Source organism: Camelus bactrianus, chromosome 3, assembly GCF_048773025.1.
Source record: "Camelus bactrianus isolate YW-2024 breed Bactrian camel chromosome 3, ASM4877302v1, whole genome shotgun sequence".
In the NCBI taxonomy this organism is placed as follows: domain Eukaryota; kingdom Metazoa; phylum Chordata; class Mammalia; order Artiodactyla; family Camelidae; genus Camelus; species Camelus bactrianus.
Window position 1 is genome coordinate 97,821,808 of NC_133541.1, and position 21,643 is coordinate 97,843,450.

Here is a 21,643-nt window from a genome sequence, read left to right on the forward strand (position 1 = left end):
ACTAGTAGAAATAGGTAAAACTGAAACGAACACTATTCTACTGCAAGAAATGAAACTGCAGTAAAGCCATCACAATGGATACTACATACATTTATTTCCTGAGGCCATAATGAAAGACCACAAACTTCAAAGCACAATCCTAAAATATCTTCCTAAAGTCTGCTGTGCTGAAATTTGACTTAAGCTGTGGCCCCAACCATTTAGTCTCCCACTGAATCCCCATCTCCAGCCAAAGACCTCCCACATATAATCTCCAGCTGTTGAGCCACAATTTAGACCACCCTAATGCTAAAACATCATCTTGGGACAGGCTGGAGGCCAGCCTGCTTCTCATAGCCACCACAGTCAAGGGGAATAGAGGTAACTGGGGCAATCAGCCACTGGTGTTTGATTAGCCACCAAAAAAATGGAAGTTCCTTGATGCCTCAGAAAAATCATACGTGAGTATCTCTAATCCAGGAACCCTGTGTGTCACATCTGTGCGTTTCAGGACCCATACTTACTACCACTAGCTGGTTGAATGACTTTCAGTCAGTCTTTTCCCAACTCTGGACCTCAGCCCCTCATCCGTAACACAGGGTCAGACCAGACAATCTAGAGACCCTTTCAGCGCTAAAATCACATGATTCTAAAAACGTCTTAAATGTTCCAGTTTTCTTCTCATTAGATTACCCTGTAAGATTGTTAAATGTTTACTGGACTTTAATTTTGAGGGGTCTTTAGGGAGGATAACATGATTAATGTGAAAGTATGAGGGATGCTCAGTGAATCTATTATAGTTATAATTCCAATCTGTTAAATTTCTTCACTGCCTCAAAACCCCGAGACCACAGGGAGGCAGGAAGGACACTGAGGTGATAGAAACTAAGAATAACTTAAACTTTATACAGTCCCCTGAACTCAAACTGGCTAGCATGTTACTCTCAAAGATTACCCCCTACCCCCGACACTACAATGTCCTCTTAGATGAGGTCGTTAGGTTGTTACCCAACTCACTCTTTCTTAAGTAAGAGGCCCAGGTGATTTTATTTACACCCTACAGCCCTGTATCACTGCTTCCTCCTTTCACAACAACACCCCTCATATCTTTCTCCCTCTCTGTCCCTTCCTTTCCTAATCAGCCCCATGGCTCTGCTCCAGATATTTCCTCTAGAAGTGAATCACAGGGACCAGAAGCTGAACATCACAAACAAGGAAACTGAATCCCAGACTTCGTGCCAGAGTTCAGACATTCACCAGGAAGACAAGTGGGTGATTCATAGACAGGACATGAGAATAAGATGAGTCTCTCACAACGCCATACCCTCACTCACAACTTCACCATATAGGAAACCAGAGAAGTGTCACATCTAACACACCAGACAGAAATTTAACAAAAGGTCAGAAAAGGAAATACTGAAGGGCTGAGCATATTCAGGTTTCAACACACAACTACTGAGAGGCAGTATAAAATTTTTACAGAATTTCCTCCGCATCCTATTTGTGCAGTGCTAACCAATGTCACTACAGTGTATGTGTTGAAACCATACTGCTATCACCTGGACGCTGTACTCCCTACTCACTCTCCCCACAAGTAAGCAGAACAGAGACTACTCAGAGAAGGACATCAAGAAAAGAAAGGCCACCTCGCAAAACCAGGGCCAGAGCTGAGCCCAGACTCAAAAGTCTCCAGACTCCCGGGGCAAAGTTGCCACCCTAATCTCCCCTACTATCAGAGCTACACTTCACATTTTCTACCTTAATATCCAAATGTTCTCTGGGCCACAGCCTGAACTGGCTCGCCAGAGGCTAACTTTCCCTGACTGGACTTCAGATTAAGGAGAGTTGCTTTTAGATTCTCGCAATAGAGGAAAGTCCACAGAACCAGAGTCTGCCCGGAAGAAGGGGTCCCATCCTTGGAACTCCCAGCTGTAGTGTCTGACCCCCTTGCCACCCTCCTCCCTGTACCCAAAGCTTCTCCCACAGCTTACCCACTGTACCTAGGGGCCTCACTTCTCCATCCCAAAGCAATTCACCCAGCCATGTACACAGACTTGAACTTCAGAATCCTCCAGCTCTATGTGGCTTAAGAAGAAACCATGTCAGAAGAATCTTTGTAGTTTTTTTAAGTGGGTTTGGTCTAGAGTGTTCTCTTCTCCACACTCCAACTCTCCACAAGGAGACTATACAGCACAGCTTATCTGGAGACAGCGAGATCAGTCTTTCTTCCTTTTATGCATCTTTTCCTTCTATTCTTGCTTTTATCCTCCTTCTCCACATCTTCAGTTCCTCACATCTGCAGGCACCATAACACACAGCGGTGCATCAGGACCGCCTGCCAAGCTGGTTAAAATCACAGGCATCAGCAATCAAAAGGCACAAAGAAACTTTCTAGGGTTATGACAATGTTCCATATCTTGAGTGTGATGACACTTACATAATTTTATACAACTACTACATTTTATCACACTAGACACATATAGTGAGTGAATTTTATTTTACATAAATTATACCTCAATAAATCTGGAAGAATGAAAACACTACTGGGCCAGGCTCCACCTCACACATATAGCATTAAGGGTCCAACGAGCAGGAATTTTAATGAACTTCATAGGTGACTCTAATGCATAGCTGAGTGCAAAGACCACAATGAAAAGAGCGCAGACCATGAGAATCAGACAGACCAGGGTCTGTGTATACTTACGAGAAACATGACCCTAAGCAAGGTACTTTACAAGTCTCAATTTCCTCATCTGTATAAGGAAGATAATAATAGTACCTACCTCCCAAGGTTTTTAGGTTTTAAGGTTAAAGAATAACAAGCATTTAGCAGAGAGCCTGGCCTGTAATAAGCACTGAGAAACTATTAGTAGTTATTATTCGCATTGCCTATGCCAATGTTATCAAACTATAGCTCTGTGAGTCCTTGGTTTCAAGGTCAAGAATAAAGTCAGTCAGGGTACCTTGTGCAAGAAGTACAGCCCTGGGCCTCTCCTGGAGCCATTTCCACATCTTCTGTGGTCACTATTACCAAGAGGTCACCAGGGACTAAGCAAGACCAGAACTAAATTAAGGCCTACCCATACCTGTATCACCAACACTTCCTTTCAGATTCCGGACCACTCAATGAGTAGATTCTCCTCTCTCTGCTTAGAGGGCCCCCAGCACAGGAAGCCAGGCAGAAAATGAAAAGGAACTTGCGGCCCAAAAAAGTCAAAAGGTAAAGAGAACAGCATCTTATCCAGAGTAATGCCTGGCTTCCCTCAGGACTCCTGAGCAGATTCAAAAGGATAATCACCCGTGGCATTTGTGTCGCACTTGAAAGCTCATAAAGTGCCTCACGTCCCTCATCTCCTTGGACTTAAGATAACATCCCTTGAAGAGGAATAACAGCTCTCATCCCCTGACTATTTACTGTGGGCCAGACTTTGTACTCAGGACTTGCCATGTACCCCTCTCGTTTAGTCCTCACAAAAACCCTATAAGCAGGGAAGATTAGCCCTGTTTTAAACGTGAGAAGTATAGAAATGCAACAGATTTTTGTACATTGATTTTGTACCTACAACTTTACTGAATTCATTTATTAGTTCTGACAGTTTTTTGACAGCGTCTTTAGGGTTTTCTATATATAATATCATGTCATCTGCAAATAGTGATCATTTTTCTTCTTCCTTTCCAATTTGGATGCTTTACTTCTTTTTCTTGCCTAATTGTTCTAAGACTTCCAATATTATGATGCAAAAGTGGGCATCCTTCCATTTCCCTGATCTTAGAGGAAAAGTTTTCAGCCTTTCACCACTGAGTATATTAGCTGCGGACTTGGCATATATTGCCTTTATTATGCTAAGATACGTTCTGTCTGTAATCACTTTGTCGAGAGTTTTTGTCATAAATGGATGCTGAATTCTGTCAAATGCTTTTTATGCTTCTACTGAGACAATCATATAATTTTTACACTTCATGTTGCTAATGCAGTGTATCACATTGATTGATTTGCAGATATTGAACTACCCTAGCAACCCTGGAATAAATCCCACTTGATCATGGTGTATGATCCTTTTAATGTATTAACTCAGTTTATTAATATTTTGTTGAGGATTTTTGCATCTAGGTTCATCAGGATTATTGAACTGTAATTTTTTTTTCTTGCAGCATCCTTGTTTGGTTTTGGTAACAGGATAATGGTGGCCTTATAAAATGAGTTTAGTAGAGTTCTCTCCTCTGCTAGAACTAATTAACAAATACAGTAAAGTTTCAGGACACAAAATCAATATACAAAAAAATCTGCTGTGTTTCTATACACTAATAATGAAGTATCAGAAAGAGAAATACAGAAAACTAACACATTACAATTACATCCAAAAAAGCCAAAATATCCAGGAATAAATTTAACCAAGGAGGTGAAAGACTTGTATATTCAAAACAATGAAACATTAATCAAAGAAATTGGAAAAGCCACAAATAAATGGAAATATATTCCATGCTTATGGATTGGAAGAATCAATACTGTTAAAATGTTCATACTACCCGAAGCAATCTACGTATTCAATGTACTCTCTGTCAAAATTTCAATGGGTTTTTCAAATAAATAGAACAAGTAATCCTAAAATTTGTATGGAATTACAAAAAACTCCAAGTATCCAAAGCAATCTTGAGAAAGAAGGAAAAAGCCAAGGCATCATACTCTTTGGTTTCAAACTATATTACAAAGCTATAGTAATTAAAACATTTATGATATTGGCATAAAAACAGATACATAGAGTGAAACAGAATACAGAGCCCAGAAATAAACCCATACATAGATGGTCAATTAATTTATGACAAAAGAACCAAAAAACACAGGAAAAAGCAAAGGCAGCAAAAGCAAAAATAAACAAGTGGACTATATCAAACTGAAAAGCTTCTGCACAGCAAAGGAAACCATCAACAAAATAAAAAAGCAACCTAAAGAGTAGATCCAAAGATCCAAAATATATAAAGAACCTCATACAACTCAATAGCAAAAAAACAATCTAACTGAAAAGTAGGCAGAGGATCTGAGTGGATATTCTCCAAAATAGACACACAAATAGCCAAGAGGTAAATGAAAAGGTGCTCACCACCACTAATCATTAGGGAAATTCAAAGGAGAACCACAGTGAGATATCACTTCACACCTGTTAGAATACCTATTATCAAAAGGACAAGAAATAACAAATGTTGGTTAGGATGTGAAAAAAAAAAGGGAAACCCTGTGCACCATTGGTGGGAATTTAAATTGGTGCAGCCACTATGGAAAATATACGGAGATTCCTTGAAAAATTAAAAACAGAACTACCACATGATCCAGCAATTCCACTGAAGAAAATGAAAACACTAACTCAAAAAGAAGTATGTAGCCCCATGTTCACTGCAGTATTATTTACAATAGCCATGATATGGAAACAACCCAAATGTCTAGCAATGGATGAATGGATAAGGAAGATAATACACACACACACACACACACACACAGACACACACACACACACAGAGGAATATTATTCAGCCATAAGAAAGAAGGAAATTGTGGCATTTGTGACAATATGAATGGACCTTGAGGGCATTATGCTAAGTGTAATAAGTCAGGCAGAAAAAGACAAATGCTATATAATCTGTCATATATGTGGAATCTAAAAAAAAAAAAAGTTTTAAACTAAAAAAACCCCAATCTCATAGATACAGAAAACAGATTGGTGGTTGCCAGAGGCAGGGTGGTAGGGGAGGGAGAAAAGTGTGAAGGAGGTCAAAAGGTAAAAAAGAAAACATGTTTTTTTCTTTTCAAAAGTTATCCAATAACTATAAGCTGAACTAGAATGGAAAGAAAGAAGGGAGAGAGGGAGGAAGAGAAAAATGGAGGGAGAGAGGAAGGAAGGAAGGGAAGGAGGGAAAGATAGAGAAAGAAGAAGGAAGGACGGAAGGAAAAAGAAAAGAAAAAGGAAAGGAAAAGAAAAGAAAGTAGCGTGAGGAAAGGGAGGTTCTGAGAGTTAAATGACTTGACCACAGCCCCAAAGGTCTTCCTGACCTCAGAACCCACTACTTACTACTGTGCTTGGCAGGCACTACCTTTACAGTACTACTTTCATTTCAGAGATAAGCCAACTGGCTGAGAGAGAGAAAGCAATGGGTTCAAGATCATTCAGCGAGTTGGGTGTGGGACCAGATCCTCAGATGTCTGGCTAAATGCCCTCTCCACCTCACTTGAAGATGGGAAATAACAGCATTTGAACCCCTAAAGATATTAACACAGGCTGGCATACAAGGCTTCCAACACCCACTATTATCACCTACTATTATAAAGTCCTTACCCGTGGACTCCTCTGGACCCCCAGCTTACCAACCAAGGTTGCCAAAGACTGCTCCTGGGGAAAGCTGGAGGCACACCACTGGACCCTAGGTGAAGCAAAGAAAAGACAGACCAACTATACCAGCAAGCAGGGTGCTTCACACAGGCCAGTACATTGCCTTCAACCTGCAACCGGTGCCCTCTGCTGGTAGATATATGCATCTCTTCATAAGAAAAGCAAAATCTCATTACTACACCAATGGTTTTGGAAGGGGAAAAAATCAGCTTCCTCCATAGAACATTCCACTCAAGAATGAGAGGAGAAGAGAAGAGAAGAGAAGAGAAGAGAAGAGAAGAGAAGAGAAGAGAAGAGAAGAGAAGAGAAGAGAAGAGAAGAGAGGAGAAGAGAAGAGAGGAGAAGAGAGGAGAGGAGAGGAGAGGAGTGGAGAGGAGAGGAGGAGAGGAGAGGAGAGGAGAGAGGAGAGGAGAGGAGAGGAGAGGAGAGGAGAGGGGAGGAGAGGGGAGGGGAGGAGAGGGGAGGAGAGGGGAGGGGAGGAGAGGAGAGAAGGGAGAAGGGAGAAGGGAAGGGAAGGAAAAGAAAAGAAAGGAAAGAAAAGGAGGGAGGAAGGAAGGGAGGGAGGGAGGAAGGAAGGAAGAAAGAAAGAAAGAAAGATTAATTCCTACTTACAACGTTTTCATAGGTACTTGCAACTTTAAATTGACTGCATCGGTCCTCCATCGGCTGTCTCTATCTCACCTCTCTAGTTCTTTCCTTTATGGGTACAAAGAAAGCTGGGCTGTTCTACATGAAAAGGCGAAATATAGATGAGACACAGCTCCAAAGTCAAGCAAGAATACAGTGATGTGTATGTGGGTGAGGCCAGGTCTGCACATCTAGTAGGTACAGAGAAGTGAGGCAGGCACACAGTTAATATAAAACCCATAAAAGAGTATGCACAGACTTTTTGGTCACTCTCTGCTTTCATACAACTGTATGCTTATAATTCAGTCTCACTGAATATCTTTGTCTATGTGATGGGCTGTACCAGGAAGCTATCATATAAATTCTATATGAGCAGTATGACAATGAGCTTACAAACTGAGAAAATGCTCATGGACACATATGAATAATGATGTAAAAAAAAAAAGATAAAAGAAGTGAAGAAAAGCTACTATGGGAACTCAGGGGAAGAAGAAACAGCTTCCAGTTTGAGGGAAGAAGGGAGTAGGACGTAAGGAGTAGAAATAAAGTTGTGAATTTAGTAAATAATTTTGTTGAGCTTTAAAAAGAGTATTTATAACTGTAAATAGTAGTAACCAGATAATTTCAATATCTCAGGACTTCATTTAAAATTTCAAAAAATAATTTTAAAGGTCTATTTAATTCCATTATCAATGTATTTACACATTGTACTATAATAAATACATATTATTATTACATATTTTATTATAATTTATATTATGGTAGAATATATGCAAAATTTATCATTTTTAAGTGCACAATTCAGTGGTATTCAGTATATTCACAATGCATGGAACCATCACCACAATCCACCTCAGAACTTTTTCATCATCCTCAAAGAAACTCTGTACCCAGTAAACAGTAACTTTCCATTCCCTCTTTCCCTAAGCCCCAGGTAACCAATATTTTACTTTCTGTCTCTATGAATTTGCCTTTTCTAGATTCCTTATATAAGTGCAATCATACAATATTTGTCCTTTTGTGTCTAGCTTATGTCACTCAGCATAATGTTTTTAAGGTTTATCCATGTTGTAGTATGTAACAGAATTTCATTCCTTTTCATGGCTGAATAACATTGTATATGCAACACTACATTGTTTGTCCATTCACCTGTAGATGGACACTGGATTTTTAATATTCCACCTTTTCACAGAGCATAATTTAGTAAACATTTCCCTAATGTTTGACATTTATAGTTTCCAATCTCTTGCTATAGGTATTATAATGACTGTCTTTGTGCAATGACTGTTATTAGCCTTTCATTGAATTGATTTCTTGAGTTAAATTCCTAGTATGGGAGTCCTAGAGCCAAGGCGTAGATACTTCAGTGGTTCTTACTAAGTAAGTCCATATTTACCCTCCTCACTCATCATCTTTTCCAGTCTAATGGAGAAGTTACTGTATGCAGTTTCAGTTTAAAAAGTACAAAACTGTGATTAAAATCCATTGGAGAGAAGCAAACAAAGAGTTCCACCAATGGAAGATAAAGGCCTCAAGCTCATGGATATATGGATCCAGAGACTTGAAGGGAACTGGCTGTGACTCTGAAGTCAGCAATAAGTAGAAATTCAGAAGAGACATGTCAAATGGGCATTTTTGCCACAATCTCCCTTCTGTGACCCAAGTCTCATCTTCTCTGTAACAAAATCTTATTACACATCAGAAAAGAAAAAATTTCCTTCTCAGGGGAGTACTATGAAGTAATTAAATCAGACTAGCTTGCCACACATTTCACTGCAGAGTTTACAAACAAACACAGTGTGATCCTCCTACTACTGACATACCTACACCTGTTATCAGATGCTGTCACTTCTAGTAGTTAGATTCCCTATCTCCCTAAGGGAATTATTCATGGCGCCTATGTCAACAACTGCCTTCACTTCGATCATTTTAAAAAAAATCTAACAAGGCAGTCCTTTTTAGAAACTTGCTTACAAAGGATTTACATGATGACACTGAGTCTCCACATGCTTAAAACTGCTAGAAACTGCTCCAAAACTACTAGAAGCTGCAACAATGAAAAGACCTAGAGCTTTTGGAAAAATGAAAGGAATTAACAAAGCAGAGACTGCTCAGAAGAGCTCTCCACCAGTCACAGAGCTGGCTGACCAATGTGATTGCTTTTCCAAACTGCACCTTCTACCCACAACCTGATGTTTTCCAATTAATTTGGTTACATTAACAACAAACAAACAAACAAACAAAAAGAGTTAGCTATTTTAGGAGTTCCCAAGACCAACACCAGGTTCAGAGATGAGCTAAAAAGAACTCACAGAACTCAGCACTGCTAAGTGTTGTACTCACTGCTAAAGTTTATGACATGACAGCCACATAGCAAAGATACACAGTGGGATCATTTGGGGAAAAGACACAGGCAGAGTCTGGAGGAATCCAAGTGTAGGCCTCTTCATGCTCTCTCCCTACCATGAAGGGTCACACAGAATACACTTGTGTATGATGTTTCTGCCCAAAGACTCAAGGTTTATAGGTACCCACTGCCTCGCACATATCAAAATTCCAGACTCCCAGAAGGAAGAAGGTGGTTAGCATAAATCATATTGTTTGCACAGTCTAGACACACTGAACCACCCCTATGAGTTAGGGAACAGTGGGAACCCTCTCTAAATCCGAGTGCCCAGACAAGGACCAACCTTGCAAGGAGGCCCCTGTGGAGACAGCACATGACAATTAAAGAATGACTGACCAAAAAGAATAATCTCTCTCTCAAAAAAAGCATAGGCATATAGAGATTGTGGGTTTTTTACACCTTAATTCAAGTTGTTCTTATTGCTTTTCTTATAAACCCTTACCGAAACCAATTATACCAAAGGAATAGGAATTTTGTCCTAAGAAAGAGAAAATCACAGAGAACCTTTTAAAATTCAAGGCAGATCATGACACTCCTTGGCCAAAACCCTGAAATGGTTCACCATTCAAACAGTAAAAGCCAAACTCCTTACAACAGTTTGCAAAGCCCCACATGATCTGGCCCCTTTCTGATGTGATCAGCAATCCCTTTGCTCCTCTTCCCTCAGCTCCAGCCACCTTGAACAACTTACGTTTCCTCCAAAAGTCCCAGCACAATCCTGCCTCAGGGATTTTGCTCTTCTCCTAAACCCCTAAGTTGCTCACTCCCACATTTCCCTCAAGTCTTTGTTCAGATGTCACATTCTCAGAGAAACCTACCCATCCCACCCTGATTTAAACTGCATTATCTTCACAAACATCCTGCCCTGCAGCACTCCCCTCTCCTTACCCTAATTTTCTCATGCCACTCTTCATCTTCTAACACACCCTGTCGTTTATCATGTTTCTGTCTTTCCCTCCCCACTAAAATATAAGCTCAATTGAGGGCAAGGATTTTTCTATCTTGTTCATGGCTTTATTTCTGGCTGAATCTTCAAGAAGAAGAGTCATAAATTTAACCTGTCATAGTAGGAAACAGAGACCCTGAATTTCAAACCATATGGGAAAACTCATGACAGGCAGAGAGAGTAGCTTAGTGCAATTAGCTAGGTCTTCTCCAAGTTTGGTGGTGTCTGGGAGATCAAGTCATTAGAAAATGTGGAAGGGATTAAATCTTTTTTCACTAAAGAGATGACAACAGATGGCATATTCAAACAGGGTGATTGAAGAGTTTTAATAAAAGGAACTATTTACAAGGGTGTGGGCACAGTTAAGGAAGATCAACATGGTTTAGTGAACCATCTTGGAGCTAGGAAAAGGGAGCCTGCAGCAGAACTAGGAAGGAGTAGTTACCAGAAGCCAGAAAAGACCTAGAACTGTACGAGAGGGCCACTGGAACAGAACTGTAGCAGCTGATAACCTGACTGCTGAGTATGTGTACTTGGGGGACAGAGGGAACCAATAATGTGACCTCACCTTTCTCTCACTCTCCAGATGTCTTGTTGGTTTCTCCCACTGTCCAGACCTAACATGAAGCCAGTGAAGAGATGTGCAGTTCTTTAAGAATCAATCTCCCAAGAACAAAGAACAAGGAATAAAGGAGATGAGATCAGGAAGCGCTAAAAGAGAATATTCAGCACAGTAACCATTTTGCAAACTAATCTGCAAAAGACACAATGCTTCAGTGTGCTAACCAGCATCTTGAACTATGTTCAAACCTTTCTTCTAAATCTCCTCTTCCCATTTCTGGTGGCATCACCAGTCTCCAAATTACACTATAGTTCTGATTCAACTGCTCCCTCCTCCGTACCCCCCACCCCCCACCATATCCAATCATTGCCAATTACGATTTCACAACTTTCCTCAAATTCCCTTTCAGTCTATTTCCAGCAATACCTCTGTTTATGCTCTCATTTTCTTAACCTGGTTAACATCAGTTGCCTTAGCAGCCTTGCCACCTGAAGTATCACTAAAATGCTATCTATTTTACTCAGTGCTGATTAATCTTTCTAAATTAGTCTACCACTATTGTTGCTCAAAAACCTTCAGTGACTTCCATTGCCTGCCAGATAAAAGACTACTCAAATACTTCAGTAGTATGGTTGCAACTTTTCCCAGTTTATTTCCCACAATTCTCCTTTACACTTCATAAAAATTAGCCACTTGTATTTGGAAGTTTCATTTGTAAATGAAATTTAGTGGAAAGAGTTTAACCACTGGAAGGAGTAAGACATGGATTCAACTCCCAACTCAATCATTTCACCAGATGGGTGGCCTTGGAAAGTTACTTAACCTTTCTCAGATGAGCTTCAGCTACCTTATCTGTGAAGTGAAGCAGATGGTTACTGAATGGAACCAATGAGAATATTTGTAAAGGTACTTAGTAAAATGTTCAGCACACCGTAGGCATACATTTCTGTATTATGCTCCATATCTCTGCCTATTTGCACCTCTACCTGAAATTACATCTTTCTCTCCACACCTTCTCTACATGACCAATTTTTTTAAAGTCAAATGCTATATCCTCCACAATGCTTGTCTTGATCTTTCTTCCTACTGGAAGTTACTCTCCTCAACATCATGTATATGTTTCTTACAGTAATAAATACTTCAACACTTACATAAAGCTAACATGGTTCATATCTCACCTACTAGAGTTGAAGCAGCAGAGGTATAAAAGGGGTTCCCACATTCAAGGTCATCCAGCAAGTCACGGGCAAACCCTAGGTTAAAAACCAAATCCGATACTAAGATTGCTCTATACAGATGCATGTCACTATTCTTTTCAAAACAAGTTATTCATTCACCTCATTAACTGAAAATACCTTGTGGTAATAAAGGATTGAAATAGAGGTATATATCTTTTGCTGGTCAGTCACGCCTCTGTCAGAAGTCATAATATTAACATTACTATTATCAGAGTTAACAGCATGCCCTTTACATGTATTTTCACTAAATTTGTTCAACAATCCTGTGAGACAGGTATTACTTAGTAGTCTCTCTTTTTTAAAGACAAGGAAACTGAGGTTCAGGTCAATTTGTTCAATTCATGAAGCAAGAAAGGGACAGTGTCAGGAACAGAACATAGTCTATCTGATACCAAAATTTATGTTCTTAAGGACTACAAAATGTTAAATCAGATGCCTACTCTGAGGCAAATTAAATTTGCAACATAAGGATCAAAGAAAAAATGTACCCTTCACATGGTATCCAAGTAACAAATAATCAATGAAGGAATGAAGCCTAATTTTAACCACAGAATATACACTAAATGACATGGGGACTAACTCCAGTTTGTATGATGTGAACAATCTGAAATGGGGTGCCACAATGCTGAAAAGGATGCATGATTTCAAAAGAAGCAGTATTCCAACCAGAATGCAAGCTACTTGAAGACAGGAACTGTGTTTATCTCACTGCTGTGTATCTTCAGATCTGAGATATGCTTCACAGAAAGAAGGTAATCAATACCTGATGAAATTGATGGTAAACACTGGGAAATAAACATAGTTAAATGGTACAAGTTCACATCAGAGAATTATAGAGCAGGAAATGACGACAAACTCATTTTAGGTAGATTTTTCTTTTTTAAACAAACCATAGAGAGTTTGGCTCCTTTGATGGAGCCAAAGAAAATCTGCCTGAGTATAGAAGGGAGCACACAGCTAAGAAAAGAATGCCTACTTCTTGAATCCTTTTCCTGTCTGAAGATTCAAATCATTCAGCTCCAAGTGCAAATTTTAAAAGTAGGTGGAATAGTCAGTACATGAGACTCAGTTGCCCTTTTTAGCCTTCTTAGTTTGGGATTCCTTTTGTAAAAGCAGCTTTCAAGTATCTCCTTTTAATGATAAATGTTTTATCTGGTAGCAGTTAAAATTCTCATTTAGAGAGAATTTGAAGTTCACCCACAAGCAGATTCCAACGCTGAAGACTAATTTTCTCAGACCAGTTGTATGCCTCTCTAGAAAATGAGCAATAAACCCTATTTCCCAACTAAGATACTTCCACACATTATATTTAGTAGGAAACTAACTTTAAGCATCAAGAACACTCACGATGTGCCAAACTTAAATTCAATTTGAGGCTAATAATTCATGCCCACTTACTATTTTTCAAACTAACCCCACGTCCCTAAAAATTACGTAACTATTAACTTTATTTTTAAAATGAAATTTAGGGCACATATACGCTTTCAATTATAGAAAATTGATTTTCCTCAGAAATTGATTTAATTACTGCAAAAGTTATTTCCTAGTAGGATTATATTTTAAAGTCATCTAAAAAGTCAAAATATAGGGAAGACATATTACAGGAAGAAAATGGAAGAACAGTGAGCATACTGCTAACTGTGGCTTAATAAAGTAGGTCTCCAAAATATGAATTATATCCCTTATGGAAATATTCATTAATATATAGTGAATATCACTTCCCACTTAAGATCTCAACTGATTTGTATTTCTGTCACTTAATACTTTTAAGTCATACCACCCTTAAGCTGATTTTGCTATTAATACTTAGTGAAACTCACACGAGTCATAAAATAACGCAAAATAATGAAATAAAAATGGATGCTGTGCTTCTAAGGTCTCTGTGGTCTAGCAATCTATGAAAAAAAAAAGAGCCCCATACATCATGCTTTGCATTTTGCATAATCTGTGGAATGCCCTTTGCCATCTCACCCACCTAATCCAAATGACTCTTAATATTTTTCTTAACCACACAAAGTTATCACTCCTGCTCATACGTATCTGACTAAAACGCCCACACTCCTATCATGATGATTTGTTTAAATCTCCACTACTTAAAAACTATGGTTACCTTGGAACAAGGGCTGATCTTTCTTTACTATTTAGGCAAGCCATGCCCAACAAATCTTTGTTGAATGAACTTTAAAAAATAGTGTAAGGGTTCCTCTGGAAAACTGTTACTGCATAATCACCAAATATGACTAAAAAATAACAGTAACTAACTGGAAAGGATCTAATTCACATCACAAGAAAATGAAGTCCAAAGAAAATAAGGCGACTTACTAAGGTTAAATACTAGTATCTGAATTCACATTTCAAGTGGTAATTTAGATTTCTCGTGTTGTCCACCTCTGATCCAGAGCAAACCCAGGATACCCTTCCCAGTCTGTTACTATCTCCACTTTCTCAAGAGCTTCTTGAGAACATAATTTAAGTCATTTAAAATTCAACTAAAGGCAATTTCTGCAGTGAAAAACCTCTAGTAACACATAGCTAAAACATGGTGCTACAAGTTTTAGGTAGGATAAACTAAAAGAGCAATAAATGGCATATTTATTGCTTTAAAATAACCCCAGACCTCAATGTATAGTCCTTTCAGGATACAAAGGCGTATTTTTCAATCAAGTCTTTCTCATAAAAAAATAATTCACACACAGAATTTGGGAAGAAAAATAGCAAAGTAAAATGTAAACGTTAAGACTATAGAATATCCAACAATTCCTTGTAGGACTCTAGCAGAAAACTATCTGGACACCACTGTAACCCATCATTTCAGTCAGATTCCTGTCCTTTTTTTTTCCTCTTTGGTATATTGCAAATGGCAACATAAGCCCTGTAAAAGTAATTTTAAATTCTAAGCAGAAGAATGGAAACATGCCAATCAATAATGGTGCATCCGTACTGTATTATACCACAGTTCTGAGACAGCTGTTATGTACAGATATGGGATGCCTCTGAAGTTAAAATACATATATATCTATGTATATATAAAAATTAGATCTAATTTTTGTTCTTAAAAAAAGGTAAATGTATCACCCTGCAAATCAAAAGATCTAGATGAAGACAATGTAACTTACCTCTGGGCACTGGGAGAAAAGAGAAGCAATATAATGGTCTTCATAGGCCATTATTTTACCATGTATTATCTAGCTTTGACATTTTTCAGTAAAATGTTTTAGTTGAATTTACCCTAAGGCTTTAAAAGAGTTACCTATGAGTATAAAATCTTTCTCTGTATGAGAACTGAAAAATAACTTCTGATACTGCATTCTCATTATATAGCACATTAAACTCTGAGGTAGCCATCTCATCAACTAAGTGCGTATTTCATGAGCAAGAGTATTATCTGTAGTAATAATCGTTGCATTATTCGTAACAAGAAGCTTCATGTCCATCAACAGAGGAATGTTCTATGCTATGTTTACAGCCATACCATAGAACATTACACAGGCATTAGGAAAGATGAGGGTCTGTCAATGATTTAAACTGCAAAGCTATAATCCTACTTTTTCAAATGTTAGCTACAAACAAAAAAGATCTAGCTGGACATACAGCTGTCAACAAGATTATCCCTGAGAAGAGGGTTTGCTGATGTTGGTAGAATTTTTACTATGTTTAGTTTCACTTATTAAGCAGTTACTTAAATGCCTAATTCTACCTATTTTTAAAGACACCAGCCTCAAGAAGATTGACAAACATATTTTCTATTTCCTAGTAATAGTAGTATTTCCTATGACTTGAAGTACAATCCAAATGTGCAATATTATAATTTTTAAATTAAGTAACACAGTAGAAAGGAACTTTTCATTGAAAAAAAAAAATCTTGCAGTATTTTCACTTTTAATAGAAACCATGAGATAAAGGCACAGCAAAGTAACCTGCAGTAAGACAGAGGAAAAGGCATCGTCCTTTCTGGTTTAGAAGCAATCTTTGTTAACTTGTTTCAGAAACAAAATAGAGCTTTCTGAAAAAGGGAATAGAAGGAACTCCTCCCAGTGACTGAAATCTTACACTGACTCAGTAAGTTGGTTCAAAATGGAAGAGACTTACCCTCTTCTAAGTGCAAATGTTTGGGGGAAAGTCCTTACATTGTCTAGATGCAGTTTTGCTCAAATCAATCCAACATCCAAATGCCCGATTGCAATTAGCAAAGACACATACAAAATTTAATGCAAAGTACAAATTCACAAATTTGAGAAAATTAAGCACATTTAAAAGGTAAATAAGCCTACAAATCAAGTAACTGTCATTGCCATTTCTGGCCTTGAGCAAAATAATCCTAAATCTCAAATTCTCAAGTATCCTCCATCCTTTAACTTTGCCTAAAAACAAAAAATCATCGTGAAGATTTAAATATGAAATCTATGTTTCAAACCACTAAGTTATAGGAGGAAACAATCAGTATAACATTCTCACTTGACACTTATCACTATGAACATTAACCATTTGCAAGCTTTTTAAGATTAGAAATTATTATCAGTCTTTCAAATCACAACTGATTACCATTGACTTTATTGACTTTACACTAAAAACACTGTAGATGCAAAAGTTCTTCACAATAGGGAGACAAAAAAATAGGTTTTTATTTTGCTAATCTTACAAATTAGACTCAAGCATAGCGCAAAAAATTGTTTTCAATACTGATTAGGTTCTATACCACCTCCTCCCATGAATTCTTAAATTAAATGTGAAGTAATGTTCAGATAGTCTCATAGGTGAAAAAGGTCAAAACGTAAAAATAAATAAGTTCTACATGCCAAAAACGCTTGCATAAAAATTGACAAGAGGAATTCCAGAAAGACTACCACTATTTTTGCCTTCACTAAATACTAATCCAGATTACAGAAATTTGTAAAGGTAAGATACATGACAATAAAGCAGTAATATACCATGAACAGAACACTTAAGTCACTTTTCTAATTAACAGGAAATTCTTTTACATAATTTTTTAAGTCATGTTGGAAATATAAAATGATCCCATTCAAGTTTTGAAAATCCTCCAAAAAGTGGACTATTCCAATTGAACCAGAAGAAATAAATCTTTCCACTGAGTAAAAGGCAAGGTGAGCAGTAACTATAATAAAATTTTAAGCAAATCATTTTCTGTATCTGAGGTCCCTGCAAAAGCTGGACCAAACTACCAAAGAAACACAGTATGATGCATTTTGCTAAGAGTGAAAAATTTAAGCAAACTGTAAAAACATTTGAGAGCAAGATTTGACTATGTGTTTACTTATTCAATGTGGCAAAAAAACATCTATCCCAGTTGTCATAGAGGTACTTAAGGTCAAGAATCAGCTATCTTTTGTCAAAGTGACTACTGAGCAGCCATATTTAACCCAGCAATCTTGACCTTTCTTCTATCTCTTGAAAATAGAACCCTGGTAATTAGGAAAAACATTTTTGCAAGAATCAACTTTAATATACAGTGACAAGAACTAAGAGAAAAAGGGTCAGTATTTCTTTTACTTTAAAGCCCAATCAACTCCCTTAAGAAAGATTAATAGAGCTCTGGGCTTTCAACATCAAAATTCAAGTCATATATTTTACCACTAACATTACATCGTGTCTGTGCTAGATTAATAGGTAGTCTGAACCCACCCACCAGGTTATACATACTCTCACTCAATCATGTAAAGAATTGAATTCTTTATTTGTGATATCCATAAACGCTGCTATTCTATATTTCTATCCAGGAAGGCAATTTTCTCCTATTATCATTTTGTTTTGCTTTTTATAAACAACAACTTGAATTCTATTGCAAGAAAGGGCTACAAATATACATTTGTTAATCAAGCAGAATACACAGATATTTTGCTTTACAACTTGCACCTAAGATTCCAGTACATGTAGCTGGTTCATTAGTTGTCATAGCAATTTGGGGCCTTTACCCAAGCTATGCATAGCAGTTTACATTTTCAAATCTCATGTATAAAGGGGAATTGTGATATGGACTGTTTAACTACATTCCTGTAAAGCCCATCTCAGTTACAAGTAAATGTATAACCAGAGTCTGCAGATTTGTGATGGCAAAACTTCTGAATCTGATGCAATTATCCTAGACAAGTTTTTAAACAAATTGTTTTGCAGATATACTGCCATTCTGCCAGTAGATGGTGCTACAAAGGTTGGGGGAGGATTTGCATGAGAACAACAGTTCAGCTATAGAAAAAAAAAAAAAAAAAGTTTAAACCTGCTCTGAAAATACAAAAACGCATTTAGTTTGAGGGTAAAATATAACCCTTATTTGTAACCATTCAATATAGACAAACCAGTAAGAGGGCTGAAACCAGGCCATCTGAAAATTTTAAACAGTTTATATGAATGAAAACACATGCTTAACACAAACTATTTCTTTAGAACTACACAGTACATACTTTTAAGTAAATTCTCATAGAAAGAGGTGACCAACCATGTCAAGATGGTAAGCAAAATCGCTTAGTACAAGAGATGGATGCACAGAAACTTTAAAGATTTTAAAAAGCCACATCCACCACTTCAAAGTTTTGTCTGTAAGGGATAAAATTCAACAAGTCACTAGCAGGGCAACAGCAAGAAAAAAAAAAAAAAACCCACAGGACCGTTTAAAAGTTTTTCTAAGTACACATCAAGAATTAAGGATTAACACGAAAAATTTTCAACTAATATCCCTTAAAATGGTATGGAATGGATCCTATAAAAAAAAGGTTAGACATTTACGGTCAAACACAATGATTTATTAAAAATAAAACGTAAAAATGATTTTTGTACATATGCTTCCAAATTTCGGGCATGGGATCCAAGTAATTTCATAGAAAATGCTGTAGCCAGGTATCAAGTCCTTACAACAAAGTAAACTACCCCCCACCCCAACCCCCGCCCAAGGTTTTGCTACAGAATCAGCAAGTTCACTCCCACCCCCCCAAAAAAAAACACAAATTAAAACAAGACATTTTGCTAGTATAAAAACGACCAAGGTCCAAGTAATAATAAAAAAATAGAGTCCATCAATGACTGTAACACAAAAATGTGTATGTGGGGCCAAGTCCATCTTCAGAGGGAGAGACAAGAGAGGTGGCAGGCAAACACGGCAACACCCCCAAGGGTGAGCAGCCTTAGAAGTGGCTCCCCCAAGGGCAAAATGGGGAAGGCGGTGGGAGGGGAAGGGGCTTAAGAGTCGACCCTAGTTGGGGGGTTGAAAAGGGCTACCCCTATAGCCACTCCCAGGCATCTTAAATTTTTTTTTAGAAGGAGCTACCTCCATAGCCACCCCCACCACCATAGCCGCCTCTGTAAGGTCCACTGTTACTGCGACCGCCCCAGCTGCTGCCTCCGCCGCCGCCGCCGCCGCCGCCGCTCTTCATGGGCCCATAGGAGGACTGGTGCTGGCTGTAGCTGCCGAAGCCTCCGAAACCGTTACCGTAGTCGCTTCCACCGTAGGACGAGCCGCCTCCGCCGCCTCCGTAGGCGTTGTAGCCGCCACCACCGCCGCCGCCGTAACCACCGTAGCTGTTGTAACCGCCGCCGCCGCCTTTAGACAAGCCGTTCTGGTCACGACCACCGCCGCGACCCCGGCCGCCTCGGCCGCCCCGGGAGGACCGGGAGCCGCCTCCGCCTCCCCCGGAGTGGATATCCTCCTTGGGGACAGCCTTCTTCACCTCCACGCGATGGCCCTGGATCGGATGGAACTTGACGACGGCGGCCTTGTCTGCCGCGTCGTGATTCTGAAAATACACGAAGCCGAAGCCACGCTTCTTGCCCGACTGCTTGTCGGCAATAATCTCGGCCTTTTCTACGGTGCCAAACTGCGAGAAGTGCTCGATCAGGTCGCCCTCGGCCACGTCTCCCTTAAGGCCCCCGACAAAGAGCTTCTTCACCTTGGCGTGGGCACCGGGCCGCGCCGAATCCTCCCGGGACACCGCCCGCTTCAGCTCCACCGTGTTGCCGTCCACGGCATGGGGCGAGGCGGCCATGGCGGCATCGGCCTCCTCCACATTGGAGTAGGTCACGAAGCCGAAGCAACGGGAGCGCTTGGTCTGGGGGTTCACCACTACCACGCAGTCCGTCAGGGTCCCAAAGGCCTCAAAGTGGCCGCGCAGGCCCGACTCACTCGTCTGCACGTTGAGGCCGCCGATGAACAGCTTACACAACTGGGAATTCTCCATCTCCACGGCCCGGGCCTTCCCCCCGCCCTGCGAGCTCCGAGGTTTCGCCGTCGCTGTTATCGTTGGCTAAGGCCTCTTCACAGCTTGGGCCCAGCCGTTGCTGGAGCCGCCCCCGCCGGTCACCGACGGGGAAGGGAAGAAGGGAAGGGAAGGGAAGGAGGAAAAGAGGAAGGGGGAGGGGAGGGGAGAGGTGCCGGCTAGAGGGCGAGCCGAGGAGACTGGAAGACAACCAAGGCCACCGCTACCGCCACCGCCACCTCCGCTCCCCTATCTGGGCACCACACAAAGAGGCCGCTGAACGCGCGCGCACCCTCCCCGAGGCGTGCGTCACCGCCGACGTACGGCAGCCCAGGGCTGTCTGCCAATCATCACCTCGCTCTCCTTAGTCCCGCCTACCGCGCTGCAGCGCGGGTCTCGGTCACGGGCTCCCCGCCCTCCGCGGTCTATTCAAGCCCTCGGTCTGCGCTGCTCCCGCCACTGACCCTACCGCCCGCTTTCACTCCTGGGGTCCCCAGTGTGCCCCGTCTAAGGACTCTCCCTGCCCTTCGCGCAACTGTGCTATTCGTTTGTCCCCAGCCCCGCGGCTGTTCCCGATGATTTCTCCCCTCCCCTTGCCGTGTCCCCCTCGCCCAACTCCGCAGTGGCGTTCGCGCCAGCCCCTTGAGAGACATGTCAGTTCAGCCAATCACAACAATGCGCTCGCACCCACTTCCGTTTTCGGCAGCCGCCGGACGAGCGCGCTCCCCGATGCGCGCTAGCCTTGGCGCCCCCTGTGTGCGGATCCTGCCTGCCACCCCCTCGCCTCCTACCGCCCTGGGTTTGCCGCGCGGGGGGTGAGCGGGTGCGCGCTGGGGGCCGTTCCCAACGGATGCGGCCTGGGGCGCCAGGCGCGGGCTTTTTGAAAACTCGACTGTTGGGGTTGGGGGCCTGCATTTACCCGCCGCATTTCGGCCAGGCCGCTACACCTGATGTCCTCGCCCCTCCCGTTCGCACAAAGATGGAAGGGAGAGGCCCGCTCTGAAAGGGCGGTTATTAACCGTTTATAGTGAGCCCGAGGCGCGATTAGACAAGCATCGGCACGTGGCCCTGCGCAAAAGCGAGCCCGAGGCCATGTGGAGGACAGCAGCGCACCCACAGTGCTTCAGACTTTCCGGCCGAGGCGTGGCGCGAGACCCCCGCCGCCCTCGGCCGTCCATGAAGCCTTCCCGTGACGCCCCTCAGCCTCCCTTCACGCTCCGACAGCAGACATTTTCATTTTACCCCAGTATACACACCGTTTTATACATTTACGATACTTATGCGTGCTTCTTTCCCAACTAAA

The 21,643-nt window shown here is 40.7% G+C and overlaps 2 protein-coding genes across 7 annotated transcripts in view; both read right to left on the reverse strand.

Moving 5' to 3' along the window:
• KLHL3 (kelch like family member 3) overlaps positions 1-21,643 on the reverse strand; it is a 238,159-nt gene that overhangs the window by 110,966 nt on the left and 105,550 nt on the right. The window lies entirely within an intron of this gene.
• On the reverse strand, positions 16,661-20,639 carry HNRNPA0 (heterogeneous nuclear ribonucleoprotein A0). The gene has a single exon (XM_074360716.1). The coding sequence runs from the start codon at positions 20,320-20,322 to the stop codon at positions 19,402-19,404; it is 921 nt and encodes a 306-aa protein (XP_074216817.1). The 5' UTR covers positions 20,323-20,639; the 3' UTR covers positions 16,661-19,401.